The following is a 16,744-nucleotide window of genomic DNA, read 5'->3' as shown; positions in this document are numbered from 1 at the left end:
CAGTCTATATTCCAAATATCCCTCTATTGGAAGGCTAGCCAAAGACCATGTTTCCTGCAATAATGTAACCTGGTGGTGTTTTAAAAATTATCATGTCTGGAGATTGAAATTTTGGGGTAAGGCAGTTAATGTTCCACGAAAATACTGAGAGGCCTGTTCAATCTTGGTTTCCCCCGTCCAGGGCCACTGGCAGCCATGGCCAATCGACCGCCATGGTTTTGGACTCCTCTATTTCAGGGTGGAAAGCTCCTCCGGGGATCGACCTTTAGCTGATCTTAGTATTGAAAAAGATGGTGGTCCGAATTTGTCTAGGGGGGCCGGAGATTTTGCAAGAACCAATGCGTACCGTGGTTTGGTTTGAGGAACTATTTTAATGCCCCATTTGTTAAATTGATCAGACCGTAGTATTACCTGCTCCTTGATTACTACTGTTGAAAAATTACCATTGGTTCAGTAGGTTGGTTACTTCTGATGGATTTAAATTCAATTGAAACGATATCACTAGTTTCAATATGACGCAGTTCGTAAATGGATTTGAAAAGTTTAAGAATGTTACCTCTATTCATGATATCATGTGGTCCTTGAGTGAGGTATTCAGGGATAAATAACAATTTAGCTTTTTGGTTTGTTGTAGTAGGATCCTGCCCGGGCTTCATGTGGTTACTTTTATCCATTGTCTGGGGTAGGTCAATTTTCCTTTGAATGCGTGATAGTTGCTACAGGTGTATCACTTGTTCACCTCGGGTTGGTAATCCACTTTATTGGAAGGGTGTTCATCCATTTGTGTTGTGTCCGGATTCTTTAACTGTGTTATCTAGAAATTCTCCTTGCCTCTTGACCTAAATTCATCCTCCCACTGTTCTATGGCTTCCCTATTTTGGTTCTCCTTGAGTATGTTTGCTGTGTTTATTGGAATTGTCGTGTCTTCTAGTCCAATCTTTGAGGTGCACGGTGGTGATTTTGACTTGGTGACCTTTTCCAACTCGTCTAAGATCAAGGGTTGAAGGATCTTCGCTGACACCTCTCTCCTGGCCCCGGGTAAATCCTTGTGCTCTTTACAGTAAGTAGATTCCTGTGTCATCTTGCTAATCGCCTCTTTTGTTGTTTGTAGAGGTGATCGTTGTGGCAGAAGGGAAATGCTATCAGAACTTGCAGAGCTGATCGAGCCAAGTCGTATGTTACCTTTTTTGGTATGGGGGAGATCACTGATCATATTTTGAATTGCTGTGCGGCGCTTATTACATTTTTTTCGTAGTCTCTTTCTTTCCCTTTTGCTCAGGTGTTGATTTTGAGGGGATTTGTTTGTTATTCCCATCCCTATGCCGGCGTCTCTGATGTCAAAACTTTGCGTTATCTCGGAGAATAAACACTCGGAAATAAACAATGGTGCCGTTTTTAATGTAATTTTGTTCTTATTGTCCGGTTTAGCTATGTGGAAAATACCATACTCCTTGGGTACCGCTTAATTGTCTGGTGAAGGGACTGCTGCTAGATTGTCGGTCGGTTGGCTGTCAGCTTTTACTCGTGAAACGTTGTTGATTTTCTTTTGCTTTATACTTTGGTCTTTGGATATTTGAGTAGGTAAATTGGTTGGATGTGAGCATAAAAGATGTGCTTGGCCTTGCGGAACTGGTGGTAATTTCCTAATTTCTGTCAGGACCAAGGTGAGGAACTGGGGAAGCGAAGACAAGCTGTTGATTATTGGTGAGCAACAACAAACCGCTTGGGTTATGTTGACGTTTGATTGTGCTTTTGTAATTAAGGTGTTCAAGCCTTCCAATTTATTGTCAATCCCTGCCGTGAATACTGCTAGTGTATTTAGAAGGTCGACTTGTAGGTCAAGTGTATCTGAGGGATAGTTTAATGCAGACACTGTAGATTGTAGGGTTTGCAAAAGCTGGGGCCAGACAGTATTAGGCTCAAACGCTGCTGAATCATGACCTTCAATCATATCTTTTGTCTTTTTAAATTCTGTCTTGAAAAAAATAAATCCGAAAAAGAGTGCTAATTAGGCTCTCCTGGCTTTATTTCGGGGGTTCTTGAGAAGCCAAAGCAAGAGGCGTCATTGGAGTAAGTGGTTTGATGTTGCCTGGGAAAATCCTGGTCTACTGTGCAGCTTGAGGGGTAGAAATTATCTTGTTTCCAGGAAAACCTATTTTATTAGTATGAAAATGAGTTTCCTGCTGTGAGGGTGATCTCAGGCTTATGGAAGAATCCTCACTTATAATAGCTATTGGCGAAGAGCTTTGTTCCTTAGTTGGTTGATGGACTTGTTGCGAAGGATAAAACATATCTTCTCACTGGGTGACTGAGCTTGACCTATTTTTTTACAGGAGTAGAAGATTTGTCCCTTATAAGGTGACCATCCGGGGACGTACTGATGACCTGGTTGTGGGGCTGCTTGTGAATCATGGCAACACTTTCATTGGAGCTGAGTCTGTATTAAGGGGTGTTTGGAAAGGCTGTGCTGATGGAGACAGCATCTCTTTAGGGTTAATTAAAGCTGGGACTGTAATTCCAAGTTTCTTAAAATAATCTCTGAGGCTCCTCTTTTTTGTGTCGTTAATTATTTCATCTTGCGTATTATATTGTTGAATTGAAGGCCCTAGAGGTGTTGTTGTTTCCATCTCGGGGGAACAGCCAAGTGAGCCAGATCCCTGTTGAGAGTACTGCAAATGCAGGAGCGGTGGCACCGAGAAGTGGGGTAATACCATCTCTGATTCTGCAGGTGATTGAATGGGTTCTTTATTCAACTTCTTGTGGGTTTTTGCTGTTTCTTTCCAGAGCCTTCAAGACTGCATTGTGGTATGACTGTAACTTGGGGTGGCTACTCCCCCTTTCTTTGGCCCTTTATCTTCCTTGTGGGTTAAAATTGCCACCTTGCCTCCTGTTTATTGCAAATTTGCCCCCAGTGAGCGGCAGCCAAACTCCACTGTATTTCAGGCTATTCCCGCTGTCCGGTGTAACCTCTCGCTTGCCCACCCCCACCTATGCAGTAGCAAGGGGGATGAGGAGGTTGGGAAGGGGTGCGGTGAGTAAATACAATGCCAGGCTGGTGCAAGGCTAGGGCCTCTGTGGTTTAATTAAATGTAAACAGCTGGGCCAGCGGGCAGACGACTGTAGGCGGCCCCACCGGCTCACAAGCTGCACGCTCCTATATTCAAGTCGCCACCCACCCCTTAATATCTCACGGGAAGAAGTAGGGCAGAGGCAGGGCAGATGTGGGACGGGTCTGGCGAGCAGGAGTTTGCTGCAAAACAAGGCAGGTGGCAGAGCGGGACAGGGTAGAGCAGCGTGGAATGGGTTCCCAGCGCGACATGGCTGGCTGGTACATGGTGTTCTTGGTGGTCCCGAGATGTGCTGGGATGGTGCGGTCCACACCCCCCCTCGTTCACCCCTCGTCGCCTCTGCCTGCACGCAGCTCGCCTTTTTTGGCCTCCTGCTAGCTTTGCTTCCGGGTTGTCAGGACTCAGAGTCATTGTTGGTTGCTTATCTGATTTGTTCAGAAGACCAATGCTATGTGAAATATTTAAAGTCTGATTCTGATCTTGGCAGACGAGTTCCTCCATCACAACAGTGACGGATATCCCAGCCAATGAAATATAAATCCTTTTATAAACTATAGGATTTGTATTTTGGCAAACAGGATATCCGTCACCATTGTGATGGAGTAACCTGTCTGCTGAGAACTAAATCAGGAGCCTAGACTGGAGAAAGTAATTGTGGCTGCAAGAGAGAGGAATGTACAGATCCCCGAGCTGCTGATATGGAAGCTGGAACAGCCCAAAATGAATCAGCACTGAACATGAAAAGCGAGCAGAAACACAAGGTTGGGGCGCATAAAGTGGTGCTCCGAAGAAAAAGAAATTGCGTTCCTGCTACGGATTCTCCTTTCCAAATGAAGGTAAATGTCCGGTCAATGGACAAATATGCAGAGTGAAAGAAAGCTAAGTGTGTCATGACAAGATGAGAAAATGGGCACCAGAAAGTATCAGAAGCACACTACCACAGATATAAGCATCCACATCAATTAAGTGGAAACCAAATGAAGTTGATCATCATCATATTCATCTTCCAAAAGTTCTGTAACATCAAGGAGTCTGACGTAGATGGATGTGCAATGATGATGTCAGTCACAGAACGGTGTGAACATGTAGGGCTGGCCGCTCGCATAGAAGAACGCAAACTCAAAACGAATCGGTACGAGAAATGGCAGAATTCATTTTGACATTGTCCTAAGATAATGCTAAAGGTGAATGGTTGCCTGTAACTTGTATTCTAGGCAGTGATGCTTCAATGAACATTATGCCTGCAGAAAATTATCATGAACTATATCTGATACCACGTTTCATGCCATTGAAAATGAAACTGTACACTTGGGCAACTTCTAGGACCTTTCAGAACCAAGGTTACTTTGTAGCGACCATGCGATCTAAAGAAAACGGCAGTGCAAGCACCAATTCATGTCTTTCGCAGTACTTAGTTGAGTGAGTGTTTACTCAGCTTCAATACTGCTGCTGACTTGGGAATTATTTATTTTAACTACAACATAAATGCACATTGTGAAATAGTGAATCAATTTTCGTCATTGTTTCATGGACTTGGGAAACTTAAAACAATTAAGGTGCAACTTCACATTAATGAAAATATTTGCCCTGTTGCCCAGCGAATTGCCTTTTACCTATAGGAAGCCATTGAGAAAGGGCAAAGTGATTCTGCCACAGTAAATGCCCCATCGTACCAGGCAGTTGATAGTCCAGGCTACAGTGTTATCTCGCCTGGACTATGCCAGCTCTCTTCTGGTTGGGTCCAACGTGGCTGAGGTCACCCGCCTCCAACGCGTCCAGAACGCTGGGGCGAGAGCTATTGTTGGCCTTCCCCGTACTTGCTCTGCCTCCAGCACTTTGAGATCACTGCACTGGTTGCCTATCAAGGCCAGAATTCAGTTTAAAGTGCTGTGTATGGCATTCAAGATTTTGAAGGGAGCAGGTCCCCCCATTCTTGCGGACCTTCTGTCATGGTATGTGCCTACTCGGCCCCTGAGATCCTTGGGTCAGGCACTTACTGTGGTTCCCCGGTACAGGCTGTGCCGGGTTGGTGGCCGTTCCTTCCGGGTCAGAGCAGCCGAGCTCTGGAACTCTCTTCCTGTAGAGTTGCGACTGTTAGACGATCTGCTGGTTTTTCGTAAAGCCCTGAAAACCGTTTTGTTTTAATTAATTCACCTCTCTCCCTTCTGTCCTGTTTCCTGTGGTGTTGCATTTTTACCTGCCGTGCGCCTGGACGCCCCTTAGCTGGGGCAGCAGTGCGCATTACAAATTTATGTAACATAACATAACATAACATAACTAAGAGAATTAACATATCATCCTCTGAATGTGAGCAAAGCTTCAATCAAATCAAATACACAATTGAAAATGCAACTAAAAAGGCCTACTTTGATCAAAAGTTACAAACGGAGATTGTGGTAGATGCAGCCTGGTGGATTTGAGTATGATCCTTGCCCAACATAATGGACAGTCAGAAGCTCAGAGACACATTGTAGACAATGCTCAGACTGAACGTGCTTACTCTCAACCTGAAAAAGAGAGCTTAGCCAAGGTATGTGCATGTCAACATTTTCATGTATTTCTGTATGGTAAGCTCTTTATCCTGTTCACAGACCACCACGCGTTGCTCACAAATTTTTGGGAATCCTAAAGCCAAGATGCCCCCTCGCATCGAGAGGTAGTGGTTGCGACTGTAAGTATATGATTACACTATTGTGCACAAGCGGGGAAGGATCAAAACCCAGCAGACTATTTTTCACAACTGCTGCTACAGCATCATAATACAACATCTAAAGCGGCCAAAGCATACATTAATTTCATACTAAAATCTGGCTTGCCTGCAGCTCTGTCCGTTGAACAAATTCTGGCTACTAATTCTGACAGAGACATGCTCATTCTCAAAGAGATTATTGCAACCTAGGCAAGGAAGAGACAGACATGACCTCTCACATACGATGTTACCCATGTTATCATACTGCAAGAGGCAGGAATAGTCATATCTGAGAGCTTGAGACAATAATCGTGGCATTGCTACTACCAAAAGAGCTCTCTGAGATCGAGTGTGGTTTCCACGACTTGATAAACATGTTTCAATCAATCAATCAATCAATCAATCAATCAATCAATCAATCAGGGAATTGTAAGCGTGCTACTCACCCATGAGGGTCTCAAGGCACTGAGGAAGGGGTTGGGTGGGGGACTGCAGATCTGATTAGCCGAAGAGCCAGGTCTTGAGGGTCTTCCTGAAGGTGTTCAGAGAAGGGGCGCGTCTGATGTCGGCTGGTAGCTCATTCCAGGTCTATAGCTGCAATATGAGAGAAGGATCCTCCGTCTGCTCTGGCTCTGTGGATGCACTGGGTTTTGGCCAGTGCGAGATTGGAAGATCGGAGGTTTCTTTTGGGTATGTGGAAGTTGATTCTGTCGTTGAGGTATTTGGGTCCGTTGTTGTGTAGGCATTTGTAGGTGTGAGTGAGGATTTTGAAAGCGACTCTTTTCTCAACGGGGAGCCGGTGGAGACTTCATAGGTGTTGACTGATGTGTTTCTGTCGTGGGATGCTGAGGACGAGTCTGGCGGCGGTGTTCTGTATTGTCTGGAGTTTGCGAAATAGGGACTTGTTGATACTGGCATAGAGTGCGTTTCCATAGTCTAGTCTGCTGGTGATGAGTGCGTGTGTGACTGTCTTCGTTGACTCAGGGGGGATCCACTTGAAGGTCTTGCGGTGGATGCGATGGATGTTGAAGCAGCTGGAGGTGACGGCAGTGACCTATCGGTTCATGGTGAGTGGTGAAAGGGAATTGAAAAGCTTGTCATCTGTGTGTAGTATTCTCATGTTGTGTTATTATATACTATGCTATCCTGTTCCTAGCTGCTGAGCCTGTGCGAGTGTTCTGTGCGTAATGTTGGTGTGTGGGCCATGAGTGGAATGCTTGAGTGAATGGGTATGAGTGGTGACAGTTGATGGAAGGGCTGAGCAGCTAGCAGGCTGCTCCTGATGGGGCTGCTGTACAGAATATAAGCTACTTGTTATCATCTTGAATAATCCTACTTAAACTACATCTTCCAGCGGGGTCTACATTACTACACTGTGCAACTTTTTGTCTCCGTTAAATATGTCTGAACTGACTAAACAGGCTTGGGAGAGAGTTACGGTTGACTTCTTTGGACCCCTCTGTAATTCACACCATCTCATTGTAGTTTATTTATTTATTTTATTTATTTATTGCATTTATATGGCGCAACAGCTACCCTGAGGGTTTCCCGGCGCCCTGAATCCGTATTACTTGTAAGAGAGCAGGAAGCAATTATTGGTCAAACAGCCATGCTTTCACTCCCTTGCGGAAGCGTAAATAGCAGGGTTCTAATCTTAGTTGTAAGGGGAGTGAATTCCACAAAGTCGGCGCTATACAGGAAAAGGAGCGCCCTCCTTGCCGAGCCCTTTTTACCCTGGGCACAATGAATTTTGCTTGATTTGCTGAGCGTAGGTTACGCGTGGGCAAGTATTTTTGGACCATTTTGCGTAGATACTTCGGGGCTATTCCTGAGCTGATCCTGTACATATAGCACAGTGCTTTGAACTTTACTCTGCTGGTCACCCTCAGCCAGTGTAAGTTTTTAAGATGTTCTGTCATCCTTATCCGTCCTGGGAGATTGAGAAGCATTCTCGCCGCGGAGTTCTGCATTACTTGCAGTTGGTTCAGTGTGCTATTCGTAACTCCTAAAAACAGGACGTTACCGTAGTCTAATCGTGACATAATTAAGCCCTGTATAACAGTCCGTTGAGCCCTGTCTGGTAATTGCCACAATATTTTCCTCAGCCATTTAAGGATGAGGAAGCATGTGGAGGCAGTTATGGCTATATGTGTCTGCATAGACATTTTATCATCGATAATTATCCCTAGGTGGCGTGCGGATGGCACCGCAGTTGGGACAGCACCCTTCTCCTTGGGCCAGTGGGCTGGACCCCAGAGATTCTTTTAATTGCCAAAGATTAGTAGCTCTGTTTTGTCTCCTTTCATCTTTAATTTATTTTCATGGAGCCAGGTGGCCATGTTAAGTAGTTCGGCCCGGAGAGGAGAGACATTAGATTTATCTGTAGATGAAAGGGAGAACACAAGTTGCGTGTCGTCCGCATAAGAGTAAATGGTGAGACCCATTTCTTCTAGTTATTGACAAGTACTCACATTTTCCTCTAGTGGAATATTTATCACCATCCACACATGGAAAAGTAATCCAGAGTCTCGCTGCCCTACTAACAGCATGGGGTATTCCTTACATTGAGCCCCATATTTATGTAGAAGTAACACAGCACAGCAGGTCACCTGTCTGCACTGCGCTGCATGACAAGGAAAGGGCAGGAAGGCGTCATATTTAACACGATACGGCCCATTCTGGCCTTTCCCAGCTCTGGAGCACAATGTGCAAGGAGATTTAGGGAGTTTTACTTCTACTTTGACATTTGTTTTAATAACACATCTCATTAGTTTTTGTAGCAGGTGTAGCAAAAAACAAATCTCATAGTAACAATACAACAAAGGCATCATATTTCTTAAACCCCAAATTCTATGCACCTCCAAGACAATACATCTAATTTGGTGTGGTGTTTGCCGATCACGGCCCTGGATTCATAAACGATCACATTTTGTTGTCTATAATCATCGCTGAAAGATCCTTTCAATAGTAATACCCCTGTACTCTGCCCATGCCCCCCATACCTTCATGTGTTCCTGGGGAGCTATCTCCCTGGATTCGTACATCTGCTATTCCCTTATCATGCACCTGTCCAATCCAATTTTTCAGTCTGTTTCCACTGATGCCCTTTGTCTCATTTTGCTATTGTTAACACAGCCAAAGCAATCCAGCCAGTTGTAACCCAGAGCTAAACCCTAAGTAATCTGAAGAAGAGTCAATTTAGGGTCACGGGGATGGGCTGGCCCAATACATGGTCCAAGAAGGAGAGCACTCATTCCCATACATCCCTGTATGGGTTCAGTCTTGTACAACTCCATGTAGTATGGAGGAAGTCTCCTACTTGTATTTTACCACCCAAACAGAGAGGTGAGGAATCTGCCCCATCCGTTGAAGTCATTGCCTCATTAAGTATGCTCTATTAAGGTAATTTAATTGGATGATGTGATGTTGTATGATTATCTCCGTTTGCCTCAGGGATGCTCTCGCCTCCGCCCAGTCCTCCTTTACGAGGGTTCCTTCCTCTGGTTCACAAGCCGTTCCTAGTTCTGTGAATGTTTCAGGGGTATGATGTACTGAGGCACAGTAAACTAGTGAACTTGTATTGTCCTCTAGATCCCCAATATGTATTTTGGCCTCCAATAGATATTAATCTGGAAGGCCATCTAATCCTGTGCTGTATGGTGTGAGAGCATGCCTTAGTTGCAAATACCAGTAGAATTGACTGTGGTGCAGGTCACATTTGGTCTCTGGCAGTTTTTAATGCAGTGCATTCCATCAGATCCCCAAGGTTGGAGATGCTACTGGTGTTTCTCCAATGAAAGTCTCCCGTGCGGCCATCTGGCTAGGGGTAGATCCCTTCCACAGTGATATCAGGCCCATGAGGGTTTTAGCCCAACCTATGGCTTTCAGGGCATTCTTCCAAGGTGAATTACCACCAACGTTGCCAGAGAGTGATGGTAGAATTTTGCCCCGTATAACACTTGGGGGTCGATTCCGATACAGTAAAAAAAACGTCCGTACGATTTGTATCCGGAGCCCTCTCCGTACGACTCGTACACATGCCGTACGACCCGACGAGTACGATCCGGACCGGGGTATCAGGACGAGATCCGTACAGTCCATGTCAGGTAAGGCGATTCGTACGGAAAAGCGCACCATCACATACACACCATATGGTGCGTATCCCTCATGATCGCAGGGGTACGCACCGTACACCCAGCGTACTTGAGGTACGGTGCGTACCCCCCATGATCGCAGGGGTACGCACCATACACCCAGCGTACATGGGGTACGGTGCGTGCCCGTGGGAGGGCCGTTCCATACCTGTTTCGTCGCGAACTCTGCTTTTACTGCTGTTTTCAGCTCCCATAGAAAAAGGGTCGTACGGTGCGTACCCAACACGTATCGTACTTGCTGGGTCGTATAAACCAGCCGCGAGCCTTAAAGATGTCGCTACAGCGGGTTCTGACGGACACTCGTATGGGGATTCGGTCTCTGTACGATTTGTACGGAGTCCGGCTCCTGGTACGAATCGTACTTCGTCGTACGTACGGGGGACGTTGCAGGGTACGATTCGTACGGTAAAAACGCTCTGTACGGCTATTCGGAGTGGTTTTTCCCAAATCGGAATCGGCCCTCGAGTCTGGATGTGTAATATTGGAGCAGAGATGGAGAATCAATTTGCTAGCCTTGTCCCCCCATTGATAGATAAATGAATAGTGAGGCCACCCAGATGGTTCTGGCTTCGTTCAGCACTGCCTGTCATAATTGTGTTTGTGTGCAATTTATATTGTAAGTAGTTCTTGTGTGGAGGTGTCTCCATATTGTAATTCTAGGGAGTCAATCTGCATATTTGAATCTCAGACCTGCTGCCATTTTCTTCCTTTACTTTGCAGTTAGATAACAGATAATCTATTTTTGAAGGGTTGCTTGAAGAGCCTCCCATGAAGTGCCACGGGAGGTGATGGATTCTCGATTAAAGAAGTATGTGTCTGTCGAGTCTAGAATGTGTGTGGTGCATGCAGTGTCCGGAAGGACAAAACTGACACTCTCCACCGTGGAGGGCTCCTGGTGGTGGTCATTCTCAGGGTGATTATCAGAGGGGGATGGTCATGGAGACTACGGGAGAGGATGTGTGCATCCAAGAGTTTGTGGGAACCATCTTAGGAATAAAAAGATAGTCAAACCAGGAAAGGTTTCTCTGTGGCCCAGAGCTTGTTTTCAGTCCAGGGAAGACATGGCTTGGCAGTTCGGGCTGGACTGTTCCCATGAGGCAAAGGGTCATGCTGATTTGCATATGGCCATGTCTGAACTGGGGTGGCTGAGTGAGCTAATGAATAATGATGGATTAAACCCAGATCAGTTGCATGGGCGTGAGTGCTTGCAATGTTCTACACTCCGTTCATCATCCCCTTGGGTTTTGCCCAGAGCAGTATACTCTTGCTTGCCCTGCAGGAATAAAAGCAAGCCGTCTGAGAGACCCAATGCCTCTAGCAATGGATGAGGAAGTAATAGCACAGTGTTATGTATGGTTCTCACTGATCGCACTATTGGGAATACCATAAAATAAAGCGTGTTATTCATTACTATGACATAGCAATAGATATTATATTTTAGAATACTCTTACACAATAGTTCAACTTATTCATCAGTAGAGTATTGATGAATCACTTTACCACAGAGATCAGGTGATGACGTACTTTACTAATGCTAAGTATAGCAAAAACTTCCAGATGTTCATCCACCAGCAAAGTAATCGACACAAAATGAAAGCCAAATACCTGTTTGAAGGAGTTGATGATGCCCAATAATGGCACATTTCAAAGAATGGCATTTCACTCTATATTGTATTGTAACTTGGGGGTCTATTACGATGCTACACCGTAACGGTATACGGGACTGTCCGCCAGGGGTGCAGCCGTCCCGCACCTGCAATTAGGATGCCACCACCACCGTGGCGGTGGCATCCCCCATTCCCAGCGTTGTGGAGGGTGGTGATCACAGCACCGCCTGCCGCAATACTGGGAATGCAAGTTGTGCCTTGGCATGCACAAGGTGACAGGCACTGCGTGGTGCCTGCCACCTTGTCCATGCCAATGCAGGGGGGTACCATAGACACCCCCCATGTGCAACCCCCACCCCCACAGCAATGCCGCCATGAAAAGGCTGCTCTCCGCCGGCATGTTAATATGGATGGCGGTGTCTTGCAGCCACCCCCACCATATTAAGTCCCTTTTTCCCCCGGTCGACCCATCCACAGGTGGAAAGCGGCTGACGGTCTTCACGTACGTCTCTGACCCCCAGCCATCCTAATATGGTGGGGGGTCATTCAGGCGTGGATCCGCCCACCATCCAAATATACCGCTAAGTATCCTTTGCTCTGGGCATCAGTTGAGGCTCCCAAAGTTTACCTGGAATATAACCCACATGAATAGATGAAAGGGTGTTCTAGCACAGGTAGGTGATTTGTGTTTACGTTATGAGTTGAAACAAGGATATCTTTCTTCACCTCTTCAGTGCAGATCCATGGATTGATGGCAGTGTGAATATAGGAACAAGTTGAGAAAATTTTCGGCCATAATGGGGGATAGGTCCCGAAATCCCATCCTTCAAACTGCATACCTCTGTATTTATCAACACCTATGCATGTTGATGTTCACTTGGTAGTTGGTATGCAAGAATCAATGCATGATTTTAGTAGAACAGACTATTTTTTATTTTTATTCATGAGACTGCAGCAGCTTTCAATGTAGTTGATGCAACTGAAGGTATCTAAATGTGGGAAAGTGAGGTTCTGCATTTGTGGAAGAAGACAGCTAATATGGTTGTCCCTGTTATGTGGGAGTGCGGATTTTGGCATTTTAAGTACCCTTCCTTGAGTGTGTGTGCACAGCTCTGATTGCTTTAAGACTTGACCTCACCTTTGCCTATGTTGTTGCAAATAGCTTATTAATATGTTGTTTCATTATGTATAAAAATGTAAACGTGTATACAGCATTTTCAATTTAAAGTGATTCTTACAACAGACAGGACTGATCATTTTGAATGCTGAGACTTTACTACTGGCACATGACTGTGTATTTGCTTTGTTTAAGAAACACACTTTAATGACACTGACACCCCGTGCACCTCTGATGGGTCAGTCGCAGATAAGCCGAAATGTGCTGAACTCCTGGATGGATATCCGATGTTCCCAGAGGGGCTGACGATTGTCCTGCACTGTCTGTACCTGCTGTTTGCCAACATTCTGCTCTTAAACCTGCTGATTGCCATGTTCAGGTGAGTCAGGCTAATCTAGTCTCCCTTCTCCTCTACTTAACTTTAGATATTTTAATTATTAGCTTATTTTTTATTCTTTATTCACTTCACTATTTCTCTCTATGTTGCTCTTCAGATCTTTCTCCACCTTCCTGCACAGAAACAATCCTGCTGACAACACATGCTATCTTCCACCATGGTGCAATAGGGCCTGCGTTAGCGCTAGGCATGCAAAACGGCGCCAGAGGAGGGGAAAAGGACAGTAATGCAGTGCACTTTCACTTTGGCATAGGGCAGAGCAGCAAGCTGTCTTGCTGCACTGCCCTACGCCAAATCCCCAAAAGTGAGGGCCTGAAAGTGGAAGAAACCAAGGTCCAGTTATTGCTACGTTCAGAACTCATACCTCATCATGAAAAGTAGAACCTGTCTTTAATTACTTTAACTTCAGGAAATTGGTGGATTTCTTGATATTTTTAAAAGTTATGCCAGGATGCCAGCTCAATTGTCTGAGAATTTTCAGAGCTTTGGGTATTGCAAGGAAAAATAATTTAGTGACATCTGCATATATATAAATGTAGACCCAGCATGGTGGAGTAGTAGGGCGAGGGGATGAAGGTAAAGTTTTAAAAGAAACAAAAAAGAAGTGATCCTTGCAGAACACCACCACTTTAGGACTTCTTCTTTAGATGAGAAAGGGGTGGTGGGCTGGAAGGCCACAGCATGAGTTCAGTTAGTTAAAATCTGTGCCTGAGAAACCCTACCCTACAGGGGTGTTAACAACTTGTTGGCCCTACTGAAGGTCCTCCGGAACACTGGCATGTCTCTTGGGCATTCTTACGTGGTGTGGCGATAGCCGGTTGGTAGTTATAGTTACAACCTAAGTTGTTGCATAGCATGCTTTTTGCGATTTGGTATGTAGTTTTAAAGGTATTTAAGTTTAAAAAATATGGATATCTGGGGACACGAGTCCCTGCATTGGACCCACGGATCCTACTGAAATTTGATTGGCTGCTAAAACTTCAACCAAGAAGTGTTGGCAGCCATCTTGGGACTTGGCTCCCACAAAAAAAGCAAAACATAAAGAAAAGGAGTCAGGGTAGGAATACCCTGCACCCCCAGATATCGTGGGGGTTCCCACAAGGATCCTGCCATGGCTAAAGCATTTTTTTAAATTTTGACAGGAGTCGTGCTGGATCTACGTATCTCGCCAAACTGTTTTTTAAAAACAAAGCAAGGGCTCCTGTACATTGTTATTAATTGGCCCCCAGGTGGGTTAGATCCCGGGAGCATTGTGTAATTAAAGGAGGAGGGCACACAAGCCCCCCTCCTGGGGCTTATTATGCCCCAGGGAAAACAACCTCCCTGAGGCTTCTTTACTTATTAATGCGCAGTATGTGGGGAGCCGTCAGGGACTGTAGAAGCTTTGAGGCTCCCCACACAGTCCCAGTGAAGAGTGGGTGCCCTGCAGTCACCCACTTTACACAACCAGGCCCGGTGGATTGGGTCTCCGGGGCCGAATTCAGCCCGGGTAGGGGAGACCACGGAGCCTCCTCCCCATCTTTAAAAGTCCGTGGGTTGGGGTTCGCAGGGCTGATATCGGCACAGAGAGGGGGGCGCAGCTCCCCTCCCTTTAATTAAAAAATAAATTAAAAAAATAAAAGGCCAGGCCCCGGGGGATGGGGTCCCTGGGGGCAAAATGTGTTGAGGAAAGGGGGCTACATGCCCCGTCCCAAATAAATTTAAAAAAAAGAAGCACCGGCAAGTCGCCAGAGGCCCCTCCCCCTTTCTGTGCCTGCCAGGAGGTGCGTTTACAGAGTGTACGGCGAAAGAGGGAGTTGCCTCTGACAACCGCTTAGCCATCCAGCTGTGGGAGACTTACGGGAGGTAACAGGAGGGTTAGTTGGCCCCCACAGACCGTCAGGAGCAAAGTGGACTTCATCCCCTTATCAGTAGTGCACCAGGAGGCTTGTTTGCAGAGTGGTGGAGAGCCGGGGCATGACCTCCAAATACCTCTCAGCAATCGCGCTGTGTGGGACTTACAGGAGGTAACTGGAGGAGTTGTTAGCCCCCAAGCCCAGTATAAACTAAATTACAAGCTTCAAAGTCATTCCGCAGAGGGACTTTGATGAGTTCTGAAGGCAAAACTAATATGAACAATACGCTACGAACATCTTGCTTTCCTTGGCCTGCTCACTGAAACTCTGGAGCGTCATTACACAGCTGTTTTTAGAAAGCTATTTCTCCAAAAAAATACTAGGCGCACATTGATCTGGCTTGAATTCAATATTGCAACCATGGACATTAAATGTAAAAAAAAAAACGGTCAAATACTATCATAGTTTGATAAAGAAAGAACCAGCATCAATGAGGGAAGCACTAAAGGTGATATTCCAAAATACAAAAAGTAGCTGGGCAAGGTTCTTGACTAGTGCCAGCGAAAGATTTAGCCTGCCCTTTGAAACCATAATAGATTCATCACTAACTGACAATTTAAAAAGAATGTAAACCGCCCAAGGCAGGCGCACTTGAAGGGACCAGGCCATTAAACAGATTAGAAATACCTTGGGTGCAAATGGTCTTGCCCAATCACACAAAGTCGGCCATTACAAGAATGGGGTAACCCAAAAGCGGTTCATGGACCTGGGTAATCGATAATGTCAAAAAGAACAATGGTCCAAACCGTCGTAGTTTTTTATCAACAAGTGATATACTCTTAGTTACTCATTAATCATTTTTTAATTGGGTATTCAATTGCTCTACCCTATGGAATTAATCAGTGAAAAACAATTTATACATATTGAAAGCAACTTCCTGATGACATGAATTTATTCAAAAGGAGTTTTAATATATTACTCCACCACAGTAAAGTTCATTATATACATTTGTCAATCTTCAATACTAACGGTAAAAAGGAAAGCAAGGTGCTTCTGTAAAAAGAGTGTCAGAAAAAGAAGAAATGGTGATTAGAAGAAAAGAGGTGTAAGCCTCAACAGAAAAGTGAAAAAGGACTATTTGAAAGTAAATTCGAAAAACAAAACTGTAAAAAATCCAGTCAATTGTACAAAGAGGCCACTGTTGGTTTTTCATATATTTGTATCATATATACAGTCTAAACTGGCATGTATAATGAAATTGATTAGTGGTCCTATTTGCTAATAAAAAGAAGAAGCATCGACGTTTCGACCCGTCTTTTGGTTCAGGGGTAACTGGAAACCTCAACCTGCGGGTCTTCCTCAGGACAAGTGTGACACAGCCTTCAAACCGTAGATGTTCAAAAATGTGTGAACCCAAGGGCTAGTCCAAGGGTGCCCTCAGTCCTCCTGCTCCTGGACGGACGGTACAACTGGATTGTCATAAATTGCCACACACCAAAAATAGTGTGAGTCGCTTATCCCAATCTATGTTTCACGTCCCAAGCAGAGGGGTGAGTAAATGGAGAAGGCAGAGACAGTTCAAAGCACGGACACCATCAATCGCTTTTGGTGTGTTTAGCCGGTCATTACTCCCGGAATTTCAGAAGCTCAAAGAATGAACGTGGGAACGTAGGTTGTTCAAAAACGGCATCATAGCCAGCTTACAATGTTGAAAAAACGTCCACCATTCAGCACTCACGGAGTATCCTTTCGAGAGCGGACGCGCAAGTTTCAAAAGCGCGCCTTGACGCCGAGTGGAACAGTCTCCGCCTCCCTTTAACTACTCAAGTCACCTCCGTGAGTGCTGAATGGTGGACGTTTTTTCAACATTGTAAGCT

The 16,744-nt window shown here is 45.3% G+C and overlaps 1 protein-coding gene across 2 annotated transcripts in view; it reads left to right on the top strand.

Annotated features, from left to right (window-relative positions):
- LOC147693338 (transient receptor potential cation channel subfamily M member 2-like) overlaps positions 1–16,744 on the top strand; it is a 623,295-nt gene that overhangs the window by 429,879 nt on the left and 176,672 nt on the right. For both annotated transcript variants that reach the window (XM_086933675.1, XM_086933674.1), the window contains exon 23: positions 12,831–13,014. In XM_086933675.1, the coding sequence (XP_086789801.1) occupies positions 12,831–13,014 (184 nt within the window). The remainder of the gene's footprint in view (positions 1–12,830; positions 13,015–16,744) is intronic.

The sequence above is a fragment of the Lissotriton vulgaris genome, chromosome 8 (genome assembly GCF_964263255.1).
Source record: "Lissotriton vulgaris chromosome 8, aLisVul1.2, whole genome shotgun sequence".
Lineage (NCBI taxonomy): Eukaryota > Metazoa > Chordata > Amphibia > Caudata > Salamandridae > Lissotriton > Lissotriton vulgaris.
This window is presented reverse-complemented; position numbering and strand designations above follow the sequence as displayed.